This window comes from Rhinolophus hipposideros (genome assembly GCF_964194185.1).
Source record: "Rhinolophus hipposideros genome assembly, chromosome: 22".
Taxonomy (NCBI): Eukaryota; Metazoa; Chordata; class Mammalia; order Chiroptera; family Rhinolophidae; genus Rhinolophus; species Rhinolophus hipposideros.
The window spans coordinates 3128349-3148534 of NC_138068.1; the positions used below are offsets into that span (position 1 = coordinate 3128349).

General features: G+C 42.0%; 1 protein-coding gene across 4 annotated transcripts in view; it reads right to left on the reverse strand.

The window, feature by feature from the left end:
- The window catches only part of ZNF831 (zinc finger protein 831), a 103800-nt gene that overhangs the window by 37723 nt on the left and 45891 nt on the right, over positions 1–20186 (reverse strand). For all 4 annotated transcript variants that reach the window (XM_081033716.1, XM_081033714.1, XM_081033715.1 and 1 more), the window contains one exon: positions 8750–8901. In XM_081033716.1, the coding sequence (XP_080889842.1) occupies positions 8750–8901 (152 nt within the window). The remainder of the gene's footprint in view (positions 1–8749; positions 8902–20186) is intronic.

A 20186-nucleotide genomic window follows, 5' to 3' on the forward strand; every position in this document is an offset into this window, starting at 1 on the left:
TGGCAGAAGTCTCTTGAATGGAGAGTTTAAATCTGTAGATGTCAAGGCTTTACCAAAGTTGAGGAAATACTAGATTAGACAATACTAGCCAACAGGGATCCTAGTGACAGAGAAAAGGGGGATATAACAGCACAAACAGAGTCCCAGGAAAAGGCTCAGATCCCCCACGGGGGGGGGGCAGGAGGGGGGCGTGATCTCAAGCTTACAGTTAAATAAAACAATGACACAGTGAGAAACCTATTCCCTTATAATCCCTCTAATTAAGGAAAGAAGAAAGTCTCGACTAGGTGCTAGGGCATCTGGAGCGCCTCCCTAACACTTCCCAAAATCTCGTTTTAGCAAAAGGAGTAGACCTCGAGCGCCTGGCCTTCCACCCACAACACAAGAATTTATGTACCAAAAACACCATTCCTAGTGTTTTTACTATGTAACGTTCTCTCAATGGCACGTGATATTGGCTTTCTGTGTCGGTAACGATAAAGAGCTTCTCTTTAAGGTAAATTTACGTTTTATGTACAAATAGAAAAATAAATAAAATAAATGTATTTACATGTTTTGTAAGTGAGCCTGAAGGATAACAAAAGCACATGATCATCTAGGGGGCGTGGAGCGGGTGCAACACTTCTGAAGGTGGCGGATGAATTATTTGCATTTAGAAAACACTGTTGACCACCCGGTGTACCATCTCGGAGGCCTTGGGCCAGTCACTGAATGCCTCTCTGCATCTCAGTTCCTCCGTCCACAAAATGAGAATGACGGTCACTCATCATAAGTTTGTCGCGGAGATTAAGTGGGGATGAACCTCATAAGTGTAAAGTGGCTTCTGAGTTTCGTTACTGAGAGAATGTTCTCAAATCTCACTTTAAAATGTAGCCATGACCTTCACCGTGTTTACTGCTAGAAGCCATGCCAGCTGCAGGAAACTGCAATACCATAAACTCAGTGTCGTTCTTATCACTCAATGCAACATCTCCCTTCATCAATATGACTGCAGATGTGTCATCCGGGCACAGGCCACCCTCACCCCTCTTTAGTGCTCCCATTTTAGTCTGCGTACCCTCAGAAGCAGCACGACCTCCAGTGCCCAGCAAAAACCCGACTAATTAACCTCCGCTACAGCAACATTCTCCATTCAGTTCCGCAAAATGCTTTTCTAAGGAAATGTATAAGAGCACTCTTTATACAATGGAATGTTTGAATGTGTCCCAGCTTTGGAGTACATAGAACAGGTCTCAGTTAATGGAGCAGGTCCTTTTAACACAAAGGGTTTCAATAATAATAATAATTTAAAAAATAGAAGCTGATATGTTATCGGCAAGGGAGAAAGCGATGTGCGTATAAACACAGAAACAGAGCAAACCTAATTGCGAGATTCTTTTTTGCAGCCCGGGGTCAATAACTATGACAGTAGGAGACCGGGAATAGGGCTGCGTGCAGATGGGTTTTAAGCTCCCTGAGACTAGAAAGCCCCACTTGAACTGCAAACAGATTTCAAGGATGTTGTGTTCATTCCCACTGCACCCCACCTCCTGAGAAGAAAAGTGTTCATTTCAGAGCAGTGACGTCATCAGGAGAAGGGCGTTGGGAATTGTGTAACTACAACAAAAGGGGATGGGTAGAGGCTTTCACTCGGGTGGTGTCACCCACTTTGTATGGATGTGTGGGTTTTTCAATTGCTTTCTGTAATGGAAAGATAACACTTGAATGAGAACATGTGTGCACGCACACACACGCACATACCTGCAAAGCTTCTCTTCTTAAGTGGGACCCTAACTTGGGAAGTAAACATTACAGCGACCATTTTCATGACAAGACTTGGTGGTGAATTTCCCCTTAAGCTAGAAGACACGGTCTTTCACACACCTGCACCAGCTGGCATGGAGTAATTGCCAAACAGAGACGGCCCCCCAATTCCTAAGCTGGCACCAGAAAAACAGGTGTTCTGGTGAGATGAGAAACCACCCCAGTAGGGTCCCATCACAGCTTTAACCTAAACCCTGACTTTTGAAATGTGCTGTCCCCCCACACTTCCCAGAAGACACACCTCCAATATCTTAGTTAATCCCCACTATAGCAACCAATCCATTAAGATGTCATAACAATTTTAGAGGCTTAATGCTAAAACCAAATGGCATATCCTGACCAGCAAAGAGGGGACACTTGAGAATTTCACACTCCCCTGCTCAGTGGGAGGATTTGCTGTTCATCTTCAAAGCAACCTAACGGATGGTCTCTTTTTTTCCTTTAGAGCAGTGGTCCCAAACATATTGTGAGAATTTCTGCTCAGAGTTGCAGACACCAATTATACTCATGACTGGGTTTATAGATTTTCAAAGATAATTTTGACTACAGGTGGTTTTGACTAAAGGACTGGCTTTGGAAATGAATCTCCCACTTAAGATTCTGTCCCACTGTAGTGTAAGAGAGGATCTCAGGTTAAAGGACATCAAAATGAACATCTTCAGGTTCAAAGTCACCATCTTCATCTATCTGTACAGAGCTTCCATCTGTAAAACTGAGGTGGTATTAGATACTATATTTCCCCGAAAATAAGACCTAGCCAGACAATCAGCTCTAATGCATCTTTTGGAGCAAAAATTAATATAAGACCCAGTCTTATTTTACTATAATATAAGACTGGGTCTATAATATAATGTAATAGAATAGAATAGAATGAATAGAATAGAATAGAATAGAATAGAATAGAATAGAACACATAATACCGGGTCTCATATTAATTTTTGCTCCAAAAGACACATTAGAGCTGATTGTCCAGCTAGGTCTTATTTTCGGGGAAACAGGGTAGATACCCTTAAGGTTGAAAATGGCAATTCCACAAAATTGAATCTAGCAAGGGGGTCATGGAAGCTGGACGTTTCTTTTAAGATGAAAAAGTTTCTTTTATGAAGAAAAGAAAGATGAAGTTTCTTTTGTGCTATTCAGCCGACTGCCACCCTAACTAGATACCTACTGGATTCTTCTGTTACTGATGTATCTCCATAACACCAGCAGAGATAAAATCTCCAGGTTGCACAACCATTTCTTTGTTCTCAAATTTCAAAAGACTTGGGGGCTAGTTGGATAGTCCTTTCCAATGAGCCTGACCTTCACGGAAGCTCAAGATAGGAGATTTACCTCTGCCTGTTCAGTTGTTCACTCAAAAAACACTTACTGAGGAAGTGCTACCATGCCAGACACTGGTACAAAGGTGGAGATGACCGTCAGCTTGGTAAATAGGATCCTCACTAATTGAAATCTTTGCCACTGGGGAAAGGCCACCTAAAATTAATTCATTCACAATGGGGACCAAAATTTCACAGTAAACAGTGAAGAATTAAAGATTTTGAGAATTTATCTTGAAAAACAATGAAACCAAAAGCTATCCTCATCAATTTTCTCTTGATCATTTATCACTTAGTCTCATTCTGCCAATGGTCCCTTCCATCAACTTCATGAAATTTTATCTCTTATGCATGATTTGTGGTTTCATTTGGCAATCAATGTATATATTGTTAAAATTACCCTGAAGGGCAGGGATGGATGCTAATGGTAAGGATTTTGAGAGGAAGACAGGGAGAGAGTGAGAGAGGGAAAGAGAGGGGGGGAGAGAGAGAAAAAAAGAGAGGGAGAGAGGGAAAGAGGGAGAGAAAGGGAGAGAGAGGGAAAGAAAGGGAGAGGGAGAGAGAGAGAGAGAGAGAGAGAGAGAAAAAGAGAGAGAGAGAGAGAGAGAGAGAGAGAGAGAGAGACTGACTAAATTCATCAGTAATTGATTAGGGAAGGTCCTATCCCATGACAATCATTATCTCTCCAGCCAACCTCTGATTGGGGTGTCTCAAAAAGAAAGTTTGGATTATAAGTGTCTTCCCTCAAGTAGATGTTCGCTGTCCTTGGCATATTCACTGCCCGGATATCTAAGAACCTTCTTTTACGAATCCCTTCAATGAGGCAGCTTGAGCTTCTGAGATTAAATCCACCTAACTCAATACCTCAACCCTGATCCTAAAGGGAGCATGGGTGAGGAAGGATGTCCTTTGAAATATTGATACCCCTGCCCATCCACTCACTTTTATCCTGGGGTGTCTAGTACTAAATCAACTCTATTAGACATCTGTAAAGAAGCTTCCAGCTTCCCCCACCAACTTGCCAGAAACTTAGCTGGGATGGACCATTGAATTTAGGTTTAAAAAAATGGACTCAGTTCTCAGGAGAGCCTCAAAAACTCCGATCACTATAAAAATCTTATAATTTAGGTCTTTATCTTTCATAACTCCTCTGGCCTTCTGCTTACAGATGACTTCACTGCCGAGCCATCTGTTAATTCAAATGATTAGTTCCAAGCTATCAGAATAGTTTAAAAGAGAGGGAAATTAAGCATCCTTTCAAAAAAATGTTTTTTAATAACATCCTCTCTCTCTCTCATCCTCATCAATTATTGACAGGAAGATTCTCCAAAAATAAAGAAGACAATCACTTACTTCTTATTTCAGCCCCTGGACACAAGTATTCCTGACTACTTATTTTTAAATGTTTTACTGATTCTACTGATTCAGCCTGTACAGATCAGGGCCAAAGGTTTTCCCTACTTTTCAATCGGCAAATCTGCCCCCCCACAGATCATTATCAATTTTTTTGTTGGAGTTCAAATTCCCCCAAATCATAGCCCCTCAGGTCACCCAAAACAGATCACCCTACATTACCCTGCCAGAGAAAACAGGTCCACCCCCCAAAAAACATACACCCTTGCATTCACTCACAAGCATACTCCTGCACGCGCGCAGACACACACACGGTAAGGTCAGATCCCTCACTGAGAAGACCGCTCTGATCTCTCCACCCAGGACCTGCCAGGTCAAAGGAGACAAGAAAGTTGTTTGTAAACGGTGGATACCAAGGCCCATCTTTCAGTTCCTTTGAAGTTACAGCACTTTGTCTTCAAACACCCAACACTCTCGGAGGGCCTGTCACTCCACTATGAAATATTGGTATTGGCAAGTGGTGGTACTCACGTCCCCAAACCCTTTGATTTCCAGGCGGCATTGATTTTAACGCACTCTACCACCCTCCAATGAGAGGGTATCCATCACGATCCATCCAGCCCGGCTTGCTGGTTTACCAACCAGCCATCGCTGTTCCCCTGACACTTCAATAAGGATCAGGGGGTGATTAATATTCCCCGGGCCAGTGCTCAGACCACACCCAGCTGTCTCACAGCTGCCCTTTGGGGATCTCCTTCGTGTTCCTCCTAACTGCAGGGGAGAGAGCCCTTTGAAAATGGGCACCGGTGACCCAGGCCTCTGGCTCAACTGGCTGCTCAAATAATAAACATGAAAGTACAGACATATGTCACCATTCAAGGCTATTGCTGTGACATTGTCACCGACACTGGGGGCCTTCGTTCCCAGGGAGAATGTGAACTATGGATAACCTCTTATTTCTTGGCTCCACATTCAGATTTTGTTTCTGACTTTTTTTTCTCTTTTCTGTCCAGGTACGGTTTTATCCACCATGCATGGGCACCGCCAGTTTGGGGTGCCACTTAGGATTTTGGTATGACAGCCAATGTTGAGAAAAGAAGTGCACAGAAGTGAGATTTCTCCCAACATGGAGGGAGTCGGAAGACATCCATTGTTGTTAGTCTACGTGGGAGGGAGCAGGACGACTCCCTGAGGCTGAGAGAAGCTTTTAAGGGAAAGAAGGGGTGAAAAGGACAATGAAATGCAGAGGCTTTTCAAATGGTCTCTCTGACCCCCCTGGACCCCCCACCATGAGCATACCTGGCACAGGTGCAATTAGGAAGAGGCACCCACTTCTATAGGAGGGTATGTGGAAAGGCGCCCCCTGTGGGACGAGGGGAGAAGAGCCGGGGCTCCTTGTTTTGGGCCGACCCAGCCCCGTAGCCAAAGCACAAGGCCAGACAAATTGGGTGGTGGCTGGCTTTCAGCCCCTATTGGCATAATCCACACAGCCACACACGGGGGCCCTGACCATCCGCTGTGCAGCCTGCCACTGGGCCTTCTTCCTAAGGAGAACCTAGTGAGTCCCACAGCCCAACGCACCCTTTTTAGGATTGAGGCTACCTGTACAACGCTTCCCCCGAGTGTGGGACATGCCCTGCTGGTGGTGATTCCGTCTTAATGATTTCATGTTGATTTAGGTTTCAAATAGAACTCTCTTACAGTAAGAATACAGACGGTGTATATCGTGTACACTGAATATGCATGTGTGCCACTGCCTTTTCCACATAGAAATGCATTTTAAGGTCACTTCTGTTGGCTTGGGGATAGGAGAAAATTTGTGAAAGTGGTGTAGTGGTTGAATTGTGGCCCCCCAAAAATATATGTCCAAATCCTAATCCACAGAACCTGAGACTGTGACCTTACTTGGACAAGGGATCTTTGCAGATGTAATTAAATTAAAAATCTCAAGATAAGATGCTCCTGGATTTAGGGTGGGCTCTGAATCCCATGGTGAGTGTCCTTCTAAGGGAAGGACAGAGGGAGCTCTGACCCCCAGAAGCACAGGGGAGAAGGCCACAAGAAGACGGAAGCAGTAGATGGAGGGACGCTGCCATAAGCCAAGGAAGCCTGGGGCCAACAGAAGCTGGAAGGGGCAAGAAGGACCCTCTCTTGGAGCTTTGGGGGAAGCAGGAGACTCCTGACCCCCAGCACCATAAGAAAATCGCTTTTTGTTGTATTAAGCCACCATGTTTCTGGCAATTTCTTCAGCAGCCCTTGGAAACTAGTACAGATGGTACCCAATGGAAACAGTGACTTCAATGGCTTCCGGTGTCTTCCATGCGGCCCAGCACACACCAGCCCACCTGGACTCGATGTGCCTTCTTCAGGTCCCCCGTTCTGCCCCCTGGGCATTGACTCACCACTCCCTGGTACAGAGAGCCGCTGTTCTATTCTCTCTACATCCGAATTTCCAGAAGAAGTCCTATATCTCTCCAGAAAACACCCCCTTTGGGTTCCTCCCTTAACACTGACCTCATCCTCCACTAAACAACGGAGACCCTTATCACCGCATGTCCCACACTCATTTGGCACGCAGCACGTGCCCACGTGTATGCATGCATGCCTATTATGCTCAGTGGATACTACCAGCCAACATTTGTCTGCTTTACAGTCTGCAGAGCCCTTACCACACACAGAAGCCCACTTGATCTTCACACAGAGACATTGAGTGGGTAAGACCTACATCAACAGCCCAGCTGTACAGACAGACAGTTCCAAGCAGGAAGCTAACGGACCCACCCATGCCGTTCCCAACGCCATGCAAGCAGAGGGAGCCTGTCTTCACCCTGCTCCACGTTTATCGACAGCAGAGCTTTTCTTTCTCACCCCTTCAGTGCGTAGCACAGAGCTCAGGAATATAAACATGGAGGCTGAGGTGAGTTTCCAGGGGCCACTTGACTCAACTCTCTTTCAGGTGCTGGGACGAGAGCTGGTGAGAAAGCTGGGACAACTGGCAGAGTTCTGGTGGTTTCTATTAGAAGGGGTGCTATCACCCAAGCACACCCCACTGGGCAATTCCATTGGTTGTATCTATTTGAGAAGGAGGAAACTAATGGGGTTGACCATGAGGGCCACAGAAACTGAAGAAAGGGCAAAGGTGGGCTCCTTGGTTGCCTTTGTGCCTTACCCCCACCTCACCTCATCCCAGCCTCTCCCACGCGATCTTAACCCTCCACGTTCCACAGAGATGATGCTTTCCTTCCACAATTAGCCATCCGGTTGAGCAAATACCTATCTTGATTTAAATTCTCAATGAGAAACAAGACTAGTCCTGTCCTTGCCCACTGAAAAGGGCTCTGGGGGCTAGGGGTTGGGAGTGGAGGGGGAGCACAAAAGCGCCATCTGCCTGTAGGGGGCACTGGAGCTACACAAAGACAGAGGAGGAGTTGTGAGCCAACTGTCCTCTGGGACCAAAACCTCAGACATCAGACGGAGCCCAGGGTCAGCCCTTGAGCCAAACAGACAACAATTAGCCACAAAAGGATGGTAATTCAGTCACTGCTGACCAGATGGGACCCTGCAGCCTTTTCACAGATGGTCTTCATTTTCCCCAGTCAACACCCTGCAAGCAAGGCGAAGATTGGGCTCATTACTGCTGGAGAGAGGGGAGAAAGAGGGGAAATTGAGGTCCAGAGAAGTTAAGCAATTTGTGCTGGTTGCCCAGTGATTAGAACTGAAAATAGCCCGTGTTCCAGGAAGCAGTCTCCATTACTCCATCCTTTATGTATTTCCGAGCATGGTGAAGAGTGCACCTCTTACCGCTTCACATGTAAGCAATGTTCCCTGCAGCTCCCACACATAATAACTACTTATATCTCTATTTCACGTGGACTCTCAAGCCTGTCCACTGACCTATTTTAGCCTTGCAATGGCCCTGTGAAAAGAATCAACTGAACTTTCTTTTTAAAGATGGGAGAAGGGGCTGGGCACCAAGACTTCCGGTTGCTGGGAATCTACGTAGCACACGTGGCCAGTACTCAAGGATGTTGTTGGCTTCTCAATATTGGATTCTCAATCTATCTCACTGGGTATTCTCACCCAGTACCCTGTCCACTACTTTAGGGTCCTGTTGACTGACCCACAGATGTCACACTTTTATCATCATTTCACAGGCATCTGTCCCCGCTGCTAAACTTCAGGCTCCTGAGAGCATAGATGGCTATCTCCTGCTCATCCTGCAGCCTGGTACCTTTTCAGATGCAGTTTGGATTCACCTCCAAGGAAACTGTTACCTGTCATGTCTGAAGAAGACTGCCCAAGAGTCCTGCATGGGTCCAGCCCCTCGAGTGGGGGAGGGTGACTGTCTTTTCTCAGCGTCCGGAGTGGCTTACGCAGTCTATCTGCTTTCATATGAACACGACACTGCAAGAAATTCCCTCTGTACCTGTGGGACAGACAAGTACATGGATAGTGACCAGTCTTGAGAGCATGTTCCCAGAAGTTGATACACACAAAATTCCAAAAAGGTGACGCTCAGACAATAAAGCCCAATTTCCTGTGGGGGAGGAGGGGGCTTGGGAGAACACAGGCTCTAAGTAGCCTGTCAGCTTTAGAAACTCCTTATCCCTTCTATCCTCATTTTCGTTCCATGACATGGGGATAATACAGGACCTAACTCATGAGGTTGTGGTGGGGACTTAATGAGGCAGTGCTTATAAAACGCTTCCCATAATGCTTAGCACTATGGGAAGCACTATAGCAAGTACTTACTAAAGGTCAGTTGCTGTACCTAAATACTGAACCCTATGATCTTACACTTACTAAACAGACTTCTGATAGAGCATTCTGCAATGACAGAAACGCTCTATAATCTGCATTGACCAAGGTAGTAGCCACTAACCACTAAACTATTGAGCATTGAAATGTAACTAGTGTGTCTGAGGAACTGAGTTTTACATTTTATTTCATTTTAATGGACTCAAATAGCCACACGCGGCTAACGGCTAATGCACTGGGCAGTGCAGGTCTAAAGGGTCTTCTTTGAAAACATGGGCATCACAGACCATGCAGAGAAGCCTTTCTAGATGATCTGGTCTAATCTCCAAAACAAATTATTCACATCCCAGTGGTAGGGCATAACAACAGCAGAGAAAATTCTAGAGCTCTTATTTATAGTTAATTATTTTCATATAGACTCTCTTATGTCTATCGTTGCATGCCTTTTATAATGTACATAATACATTGTTGGAGTAGAACCCATGTATCATTTGTAAATGAACAATTATGCATTTGTTAGGGTGCAGGCTCAAAACTATTTACTACCAGTAGTAGGAATGTGCAACAAACAACAGATCAGCAAGCTAGTCTAGAGCCCCCATGCAGGTGACAGAACTGAGACCCCCAAGCAGCTGTGAGTGCCCCAAGACACAAGCAGACCAGTTGGTCAAGTGGGAGCTAGGCTCTGACCCAGGGCTCTGTACCATTTTGTAGAGGTCACCATCAGTGGTCAGCTCTTTGAAAGCATCTTTGCTCTGCTTCTAGCTGCCTGGTCAAGCCACAAAGACTCCCTTCTCTTTATAAACCTCAGTTCACAAGAATTCTATTTCCCATGACGCTCTTTCAAACCACCTGGCTGAGGAGGAAGGTGAGGCAACCCGCTTGGCCATTTTCCTTTCTCATTTGTCTGAGCTGCCGACATCCAGCCGCAGCCCCATGATCACCAGGGCTGCTCACAGAATTTTAATTAAGGTCTGCAGTATGAATGCAGTATCCTCTTGGGTGCTGATTTTTACAGCACCAACAATGAGAAAGTGACTTTTTGTTCATTTTTTCTGGTGTTAGGGAGGGGCTCCACGTACACGGTAATGTTGCCTCCTGGCCTTGAACAGGAGCTGTCATTCCCCAGGGGTGCCTGCCTTGTTTTTTGAAGCAGTTCATCACTGCTTGTCAAGACCACGGTTCCTGAAAGAGCTATCTGAGCCGGGATGGAAAGTAACAGGGCTGCTGTTTCGATAATCACAAGCCCCTGAACCAGTTGGGGCTCCTGCTGGACTGGGGCGGAGAGTGATTTCAAACTGCAGAAACAAAGGGAGGAAGGAAGGTGGGGGGGTCACTGGGAGAATTCTTCTATGTGCTGTGGGTCACCTTTGCCCCCAAGCCCGTGGGTGACTGCCACATGCTTGCAGGTGTTAAGAATGGCACAGTTTGAACTGCAGGGAGGTTTTGCTTTTGGAAAATGTCCAAGCAAGGCACTCCACTCAATGAAAATAACTAGGAGCCTGCTGGGAGAGTCCTGGCCCCTGAATTCAGATCTCATTAAGGTGGAATTTCAACCCTTTGGACCTTGGGAGGAGAACCCCAGTGGATCCTGGCATTATCTTCAAAGCAATATTTTGTTAAGTCACGGGCAGGGTCTGTTTCTTTCTCTCCTGGGTTCTCCCAGAACATTCCACGTGCAGCCCCTGATGGAGCAGGATCACCCTGGGGATGAACAGCAAGGGTGACGCAGGCTCCCCATCACCAGTCACACCAGGCCTCCTGCCGGTTAGCGGACCGCGTGACTGCCTCTCACCTTCACCAGGCTGCACGTCCACACCCCGTTGCTGGAGTGTTGACTACTAATGGTCCACACTTAGCCCCTCTCTAGAGGATTGCCCTTGGCAGATGGGTGCCATCTTGCCTGGAGAGATCTGGGGGTTTGTACACACACATCCCTCTCAGGAAAGACCAGTAGCCATTGACTGAATGTCATGGGATATGACAGCCCAGTCCCTTTGCTTCTAAGTAGGACAGTCTCTGGTGCACTTCACACTCCAGAGCTCCCCATGGGATCAGGCAGGACTGAATAGCCAACACCAAATCTTTGCTTAGCTCTTCCTTTGCCCTGGTCTGCTTCCTTCACTCCCTTACCAGCCTCCTGAGAGTCGGCCCTCCATAAGTTACTTGGCCAAGAATCACCACCTCAGGCTTTATTTCCGGTGAGCTCAACCGCAGACGCGTGATTTGACAGTCTTCCCCTCCTTCCCTTCTCCTCACTCCCATTCACCTACTTCCCTCAGAGATATTCACTTGGGTATGTTTGATAAACACCCTTCAACATGCACACAGCCTGATAAATATGAAGTGTCACTTTTGTGCATGACATTGAACCATAGAGCCATTCTTTTCCTTACTTTATTTCTACTCGAGGTCATGTTTATGAGATCAGTCTAGATTTCTGTATTTATGTCTAATTTGCTGCTTTTAGCTGGCCTGTATCGTGGTTTACTTTTTTTCAATAAGCTGCCGTTTAAGGTCCCGATTTTAAATCCAACTCCTCGGCTCAGCGTACCCTCTGCTCTCGTGGTCTCTGTCAGTCTTCCTTTAAGAGCACAGGTTATTGACACGGTCATAAGATTAGCGTGACATCTTTGTTCGTAGCCCTCAGATAAAACCCATCAAAAAAAGGTCTTCTTACCCCACATTCAGCTCCAGCAGGGACAATGACAGCTGGTTGGCCAAAGTCAAGAGCTCAGGGGACACTAGTATTGGCTGGAGTGCAGTAGAAAGTTCATAAAAGGAGGCTGGGGAGGTTTTTGTCATGTATGTTGATGCTGCCTGAAAACTACTGACCACCTGCCTCCTCCAACCCCACCCTGTCCCCTTCTCCAAGGAGAGTCTTACAGGTTTACACGCCTACCTCACACATGCTCATCCTGGGGAAAGAACATGTGGCCTGCCATATTATTCCTCTCTTGATCCCATAGAAGGAAATCACAAAGCAAAGAGAAGTGAAGTAGAGGTATGGTAGACTCTTTGTGTCCCACTAAGCAGAATCTGGGACCCTGGTCAAAGCTTCTGGTGTCATGGGGAATGTGACAAAGGATCTCAACCATGTGTAATGGTGGCCATCACATCTCTAGGGCTGGCTGTGTTTCCAACTCACTTCGGAGACTGAGCTCTCCTTACTGACAGTGCAATGTCACTGAACAAGTAAATTGTGCCATGGCTAAAATGAGTAGACACACGCCTCAGACAGACAAACATCTGCTCCATAAGGAAAAAACACCATGAATTAAGAGAATTACATTTTCAGTGCCCAGGCTTTTCTCTTTTGCCCCCACCCCTTCAATGATTAATGTGTAATTTAGGCTTTACAGAGCACCTTTCTTCCATATAACCTCCCATCTCCTCCTCGTTCATTCTGACTCGCTGGGGACTTCACAGCTCATTGTTCCGTTTGTCAGAAGCTTCCTAGAACAAGTCTCTGGGTGTTTCATGCTTCATATGGCACTGTACACAGTTACAAATTAATCAATAGAATCCAATTCCATGGTCCAGTGCTTGCTTTAGACATGGCAGAGACGTATTCTGCGAGCTCTCTGAATCCTACGCCTCTAGTTAATGTCAGGGCAATTAGGCATCCAAGTATGAATTTCTACATTTTTTCCATTTCCACTCTGAAAATGGATCCTGCATTTTCTCATCCTCTCCTTTGACTCACGTACTTTCATTAATGAAACAGCCATTTTCATTACAGTGTGATATTTGGAGTTAACAACAAACAAAAAGACGGATGAAATGGAATGGAGGGCCCTAACAAAACTCCAAGTATGAGTGGAAAGTTAAAATACAGCAAATAAGTGAGAAAAAAAGTGATTAATCCAGGAGTCTGCATCCTTTTTGTATAAGTGTCCAGATAGTAAATATTTTCAACTTTGCAGGCCGCGTACAACCTCTGCCACATATTCTGTGTGTGTGTGTGTGTGTGTGTGTGTGTCCTTTTAAAAATGTAAAAACCACGTCTAGTTCACAAGGGCATTCAAACACAGGTCAAAAGCCAAATTTGACCCATGGTCCATAGTTTTCTACATGGACAAATATTAGTTCTTCCTTACATTATACCAGGGATGCCAAAAAAAAAATGTATACACATTTTAAGAGATGCTATCTGTGTATTACTTTTCAAAGTTGAACTGAATTAATGGTAGCACTGTGTAGTATGACATTCGATGAAAAGATGGTGTTAATCAAATGAATGCTAGCGTCACCATGCGACAGGCACGGCCGTCAGAGATAATGGCGGAAGTCTAGTTGTTATTCAAGGAGCACAAGACCATTTTGAAGTGGTATTTGAAATTCGAGAACGTTGTGGAAGTACGACAATGGAGGCGTGAGTACGCATCAGAACCTCCAACACACCTAACAAGTGCACGCATTCGTGATAAGTCTGAGATGCATGGTGCTGTGTGTAATGAGCACAAGTGAAGATCCAGGAGGCCTCGCACAGCAACAAGTCCTGCTGCTTCTGAGGAGGTGTTGGAACAGTTTACACGCTCGCCACAGAGTCTACCAAACAATGTTCGCCGCAATCAGAAGGGTCTGGACGCTGATGGGAACCACTGTGAGAACTTCTTGTCATTGCAGAAGTCAAACGTGACTTGTATTTGTCTTTTGTGATCGGTCTATATTGAGTATTACAATTCTAATCCAGTTTTTTCCTTTCTTACGATGTGTATACCTCTGTACATTACAGAATATAGTTTTGTATTTGTGACACTGGGAGCTTGAAAATAAGAATAGATTTCTTAAACAAGACCTAAAAGTAACAATTATAACTGAAAAGTTAGCTCTATTTCACTACATCAAAATTATAACTGCTTGATGACAAAAGAATCATAAACAAGGTTAAGAAATAACAAGTCCATTTCAAACAGTACTATGGACTCATTACTCTGATTGACTACCACCATATTCACCCTTATACTAAATAAATACAACTAAAAATGCAGACTAAAATATAAAAATGTTTAAAACTTATATTGCAACATATTGGTGTTAAGGTTAAAAAGTAAGATACATTTAAAAGTCCAAATCCAAGTGAAAACTGAAACCTGAAAAGGTAAGAAAGCTTTCATTTTGAGGGTATTTGCAAAGCCAAGTGAACTTGGTTTTCCATTTTCATAGTCTGCTGCAGTGCAGGGTGCAGAATTCAAACCCAGAATCGATCCTAGGTGAGAGTCAAGGGGAAGAGACAACTCTAGTCCTGCATAAAGCTGAGACCTCAGAGGATCATATCTCAATATGTGGGTGAATTAAAAATAACGCACCCTACCCCTACCATCTGGCCAGGAAACTTAAAAAAATCCAATCTTTTCACTGAGTGAAAGGGGTAAAAGTCTCTCTTGTTAATTTCATAACAATGAGACAGTCTTCTCATGAGTTTGCAATCTGAATTTACACTACAGAGTGACATGAAGAAATCTAAAATTAAGAATTTTACTTAAAGTGGTTTCCAGTGGGTGCCTCCAGGCACCTAGCAGAAGCAAAACCAAATCATTCCTGAAGAAACTCACATCCAACCCAAGTCTCAAAGTTCCAAAAATCATAGCTCACTGTGAAAAATCCGAAAACAAACATGGCTGGCCACAAGTTACCATTATTGCAAGCTAGTACATAAAACAAGTCAAACATGCCAAGACTTCCTATTTTGGCATTATCAAATGCAAAATATTAAGTGTGTCCTTAAAAAAAGATGGAAAATAAGAGTAAAGATTAAAGAAACAAACAAAAAAAAAAAATCCTAAAATCCAAAGGGAACCACAAGAGACTCCAAATAACCAAAGCAACCTTGAACAAGACAATTGAAGTAGACAGCATCACACCTCCTGTTTCAAAATCTATTACAAGACTACAGTAATAAAAAAAATATGGTACTGGCAGAAAAACAGAACTATGAACCAATAGAACAGCATAGAGTGCCCAGAAATAGAGTGCCCACCTCTTACTGTAAACTGACCTTCAACAGGGGGACAAGGATACACAATGGGAAAGGACAGCCTCTTCAATAAATGGTGCTGAAACAGCTAGATCTCCACATGCAAAACAATGAAACTGGCCCCTTACGTCACACCATACACCAACTCAAAATGAATTAAAGTCTTAAACGTAAGACCTGAAACTGTAAAACTCTGAGAAGGAAACAGGGGAAAGCTTCTGGATATTGGCCTTGGCAATGATATCTTGGATATGACACCAAAAGCACAAATCACAAAAACAAAAATGAACAAGTGGGACTACATTAAACTAAAAGGCTCCTGCAGAGAAAAGACAAAATCAACAAATGAAAAGACAATTTACAGAATGTGAGAAAATATTTGCAAACCATATATCTGATAAAAGGTTAATATCCAAAACATATAAGGAACTCTTATAACTCAAAAACAAAAAATAAATAAATAAATAAACAAACAAAAATAACCCAATTTTTTCAAATGGACAAAAGACCTAAATAGACATTTCTCCATAGAGGATATACAGATAGCCAACAGATATTTGAAAAAGTGCTCAACATCACTAACCATAGGGAAATGCAGATCAAATCCACAATGAAATATCAATTCATACCTGTTAGGATGGCTATTACAAAAAAAAAAAATAAGTGTTCGCAAGGATATGGGGAAAAGGGAATCCTGCACTCTGTTGATGGGAATGTAAATTGGTACATCATTCAATATGAAACAATAGGGAAAACAGTATGGAGGTTCCTCAAAATGTTAAAAAATAGAACACCATATCACCTGGCAATCCCACTTATGGGTATATACCAAAACAAATTAAAATCAGGATCTCGAAAAGGTATCTGCACACCCACATTCCTTGCAGCATGATTTAGAATAGCTAAGATATGGAAAACTACCCAAATGTCCATTAACAGAAGAATGAATAAAGAAAATGTGGCATATACATACAATGGAATACTACTCAGCCTTAAAAAAGAAAATATTGCCATTTGCTACAACATGGATGAAGTTGAGAGACATTATGCTAAATGAAATAAGCCAGGTACAGAAGAACAAATATTACATGGTCCCACTTATATCAGGAATCTAACATAGTCAAACTCATAAAAATAGAGAGTAGAATGGTGGTTACCAGGGCCTGGAGGGAAGGGGCATAAAGGAGGTGTTGATCAAAGGGTACAAAATTTCACTTATGCAAAAATGAATTAATCCCAGAGATCAACTGTACACCACAGTGTACATAGTTAACAACACTGCATTTTAAGCGGGTAGATCTGATGTCAAATATTCTTATCAAAAAAAAAAAAAGGAAAGAAAATTCTAAAAATGACAGATAAGTTTAGGATAGTGTATGTGGTGATGCCGTGTTTCCCCGAAAATAAGACCTAGCCAGACAATCAGCTCTAATGTGTCTTTTGGAGCAAAAATTAATATAAGACACAGTCTTATTTTATTATAAGACCTGGTCTTATTTTACTATACTATAAGACCAAATATAATATAATAATATAATATAATATAATATAATTGATATAATATAATACAATATAATACCGGGTCTTATATTAATTTTTGCTCCAAAAGATGCCTAAGAGCTGACTGTCCAGCTAGGTCTTATTTTCAGGGAAACACAGTAGCTGTACACTTACCTTCAAACTTATCGAGATGTGTATGTTAAATATGTACGGCTTTTATGTAAGTCAATCACAACTCAATAAACAAAGAGAAAAGAAGAGTAAAGAGCAAGAGACTATAAAAACGACCAAGCAGATCTGAAAGTAATTAAATGGAACCTTTTGGAAATAAAACATAACCTATCTACATTAACAATTAAATGTCAAATCCAACAGATCAGTAAAAGCAGGAAAAGCGGGGCAATTCAGAGGCCATTGCAATAGTCCAGGGACTTTTTTCAACCAAGATGGTGTAACAGTAACAAGATTTACCCTCTCAAGTAAAAATTAAAAAACTGAACAGTGTATTAAGCAATGAGAGCAGTGATTCCTGAGAAGAGAAACAAATGAGGTAAGCCTTGGGATGGCCTCAACTGAATGGCAGAGGAATTTTCCAGGTCCAGTACCATTTGTTGAAAAGACTATACTTGCTCTACTAAATTTCCTTTGAACCTTTGTCAAAAATCAATTGGCCATATACATATGGCCTATTTCTGTATTCTTTTTTCTGTTGCATTGATCTATTTGTCCATTGTGATGCAAATACCACACTGTCTTGAATACTTAGTTTTATAGTAAGTCTTCAAGTCATGTGGTGTAATCAAGACAGTGCGGTATTTGCACCAGAACAAAGAGATGAACAAATGGTGAGGGAACAATTAGACATTCGCCTGCAAAAATAAAAACTTTGATTTATATGTCACAACATATACAAAAATTAAGCAAAAATGAATCATAGGCCTGAATATTAAACCCAAAAGTATAAAACTTTAGAAGAAAATTTACAAGGAAAATCTCTGTAGCTGTGAGTGTAGGCAAAGATTTTTTTCAGTTATGACACCAAAAACACAATCCAAAGAAATCAATGAAAATTAGACTTCATCAAAATTAAAACCACTTGCTTATTATAAGACACCTTTAAGAGAACAAAAAGACAAAGTACAGACTGGAAGAAAATATTTTCAAGTCATATATCTGATAAAGGACTTATAACCGGAATATATAAAGAACTCTTCAAACTCAATAATAAAAAAATAAACGACTCCTCCAAGATGCCAGAGTAGACAAATACTATGCCTATTTCCTTCCATAAACACATTAAAATCACAACTAAATTATAGAACAATCAACTTGGAGAACCATCGGAAGTCCAGCTGAACAGAAACTTTATAACTAAAGATATAAAGAAGCCACATTGAGACTGGTAGGGGGCAGATGCAATGTAATTTTGCTTATATGTGAAATCTAAAGAACAAAATAAACTAACAAACAAAAACAGAAACAAACTCATAGATACAGAAAACATTTTGATGGTTTCCAGATGGGAGGGGCATTGAGGGTGTATGTGTAAAAAGGGAAAGGGATTAAGAAATACAAATTAGTTGTAACAAAGTAGTCATGGGGATGTAGGGTACAGCATAAAGAATACAGTCAATAATATTATAATAACTATGTATGGTGTCAGATGGGTACTAGATTTGTTGGGGTGATAGATGGGAGGGGTTTGGAAAAATGTGAAGTGATTTAGGAGTACAAATTGGTAGTTACAAAATAGTCAGGGGGATGTAAAGTGAAGCATAGGAAATATAGTCAATGATATGGTAATAACTATGTATAATGCCAAGTGGGTACTAGACTAGTCCAGGGTGTCACTTCTTAAATTATATAAATGTGTAACCATTATACATTATTTCAGTACAACTGAAACTAACATAAAATAATACTGAATGTTAAATGTAATTGATAAATTTTGTTTGTAATTTGGACTAAAGTGTCCAAATTTCCAGGTATAAAACAAATAAGTCATGGGGATGTACAGCATTGGGAATACAGTCGATAATATTGTGATAGCGTGGTATGGTGTCAGATGGTGGCTGCACTTATCATGGTGATCACTTCTTTAGTTATGTAAATGTTGAAAAACTATAATATCCCCCTGAAACTAATATAATATTGTATGTTAGCTATATTTTTAATTTAAAAAATCATTTTAAAAAGAAAGAAAGAAAGCACCTGTGCCCTTAAAAAAAAAAGAAAAGAATGCATCTTCTTTTGAGTAACAGAGGAAGAAATCATAGTTCGGATAGATTCTGGAAAAGCAAATAAAGATGGTAATAGACATCTTTATGGGACCACTTCACCTATGCCACTTCTGGTGTTAAAGCACCTCACATATGTCATTTCATTTAATCTCTATAAAAACATGGTTAGGCAGTTATTAGTAAATAATTTTACAGATGTGGAAATGGAAGCTTAGTGAGGTCTAGTAACATGAGGAAAGTCACTCAACTAAGTGACAGAACCAGGATCCAAATCTGACTCTGAAACCTCTTCTCTTAACTACCATGTCACTGTAGAAGAGATGGGTGAGGGGAACTGACTGCCCTGTGCTGATAGGACATTTGCTTAGGATTTTGGAAAAACAGCTTTTCATGGCCTGTCATTGATCCCATTTCTCATACACCACATTTCCATCTTATTGTGTGCCTGCAATTTCAAAACTTCACGAAGAATTTTGGGGGAAGGGGGAGAAAAATAATTCCCAAGATAGTAAGCAAGCTAGAAATGGTCACGTTACTTCATGCCAAGGTCTGTAGCAAAGTAAGAAATCAAATTTTAAAAAATACATATTTCTAAAAGAAATAAAAAGAAGAAATAAAACAAACAACCTATCTTTTTTAATAGGCAAAAGATTTGAACAGATAGTTCAGCAAGGAAGATACAGAAGATGACAAACAAACACATAAAAAAGTGCTCAGTACCATCAGTTACCAGGTAAATGCAAATTCAAACTATAAGCTACCACTACACAACTATTAGAATGACTGAAATGAAAAACACTGGCCACACCAAATGTTGGCAAGGATGTGGAGAAACCAGAACTCTCACACACTGCTGGTGGAAATGTAACGGTACAACCACTTTGGAAAATCATTCAGCAGCTTCTTAAATTTTTAATTATGCTTCTACCATGTGATCCAGCCATTCTACGCTTAGATGTTTACCCAAGAGAATTTAAAGCATGTAACTATGCCAACCAAGGCTTATCGATAAATATTTATAGTTTTTATTTGTAATAGACCCAACCTGAAACAAACCCAAAGCCTACCAACAAGTGAATATAAAAAAAAAAAAAAATTGTGACATATCCATCCTAAGTAGCAATAAAAAGGATATAATTTTTCATACACACAACAACATGGATAAACCTCAAAATAGTCTGCTGAGTGAAAAAAGCAGCCAAGCCAAAACAAACAAACAAACAAATAACAACA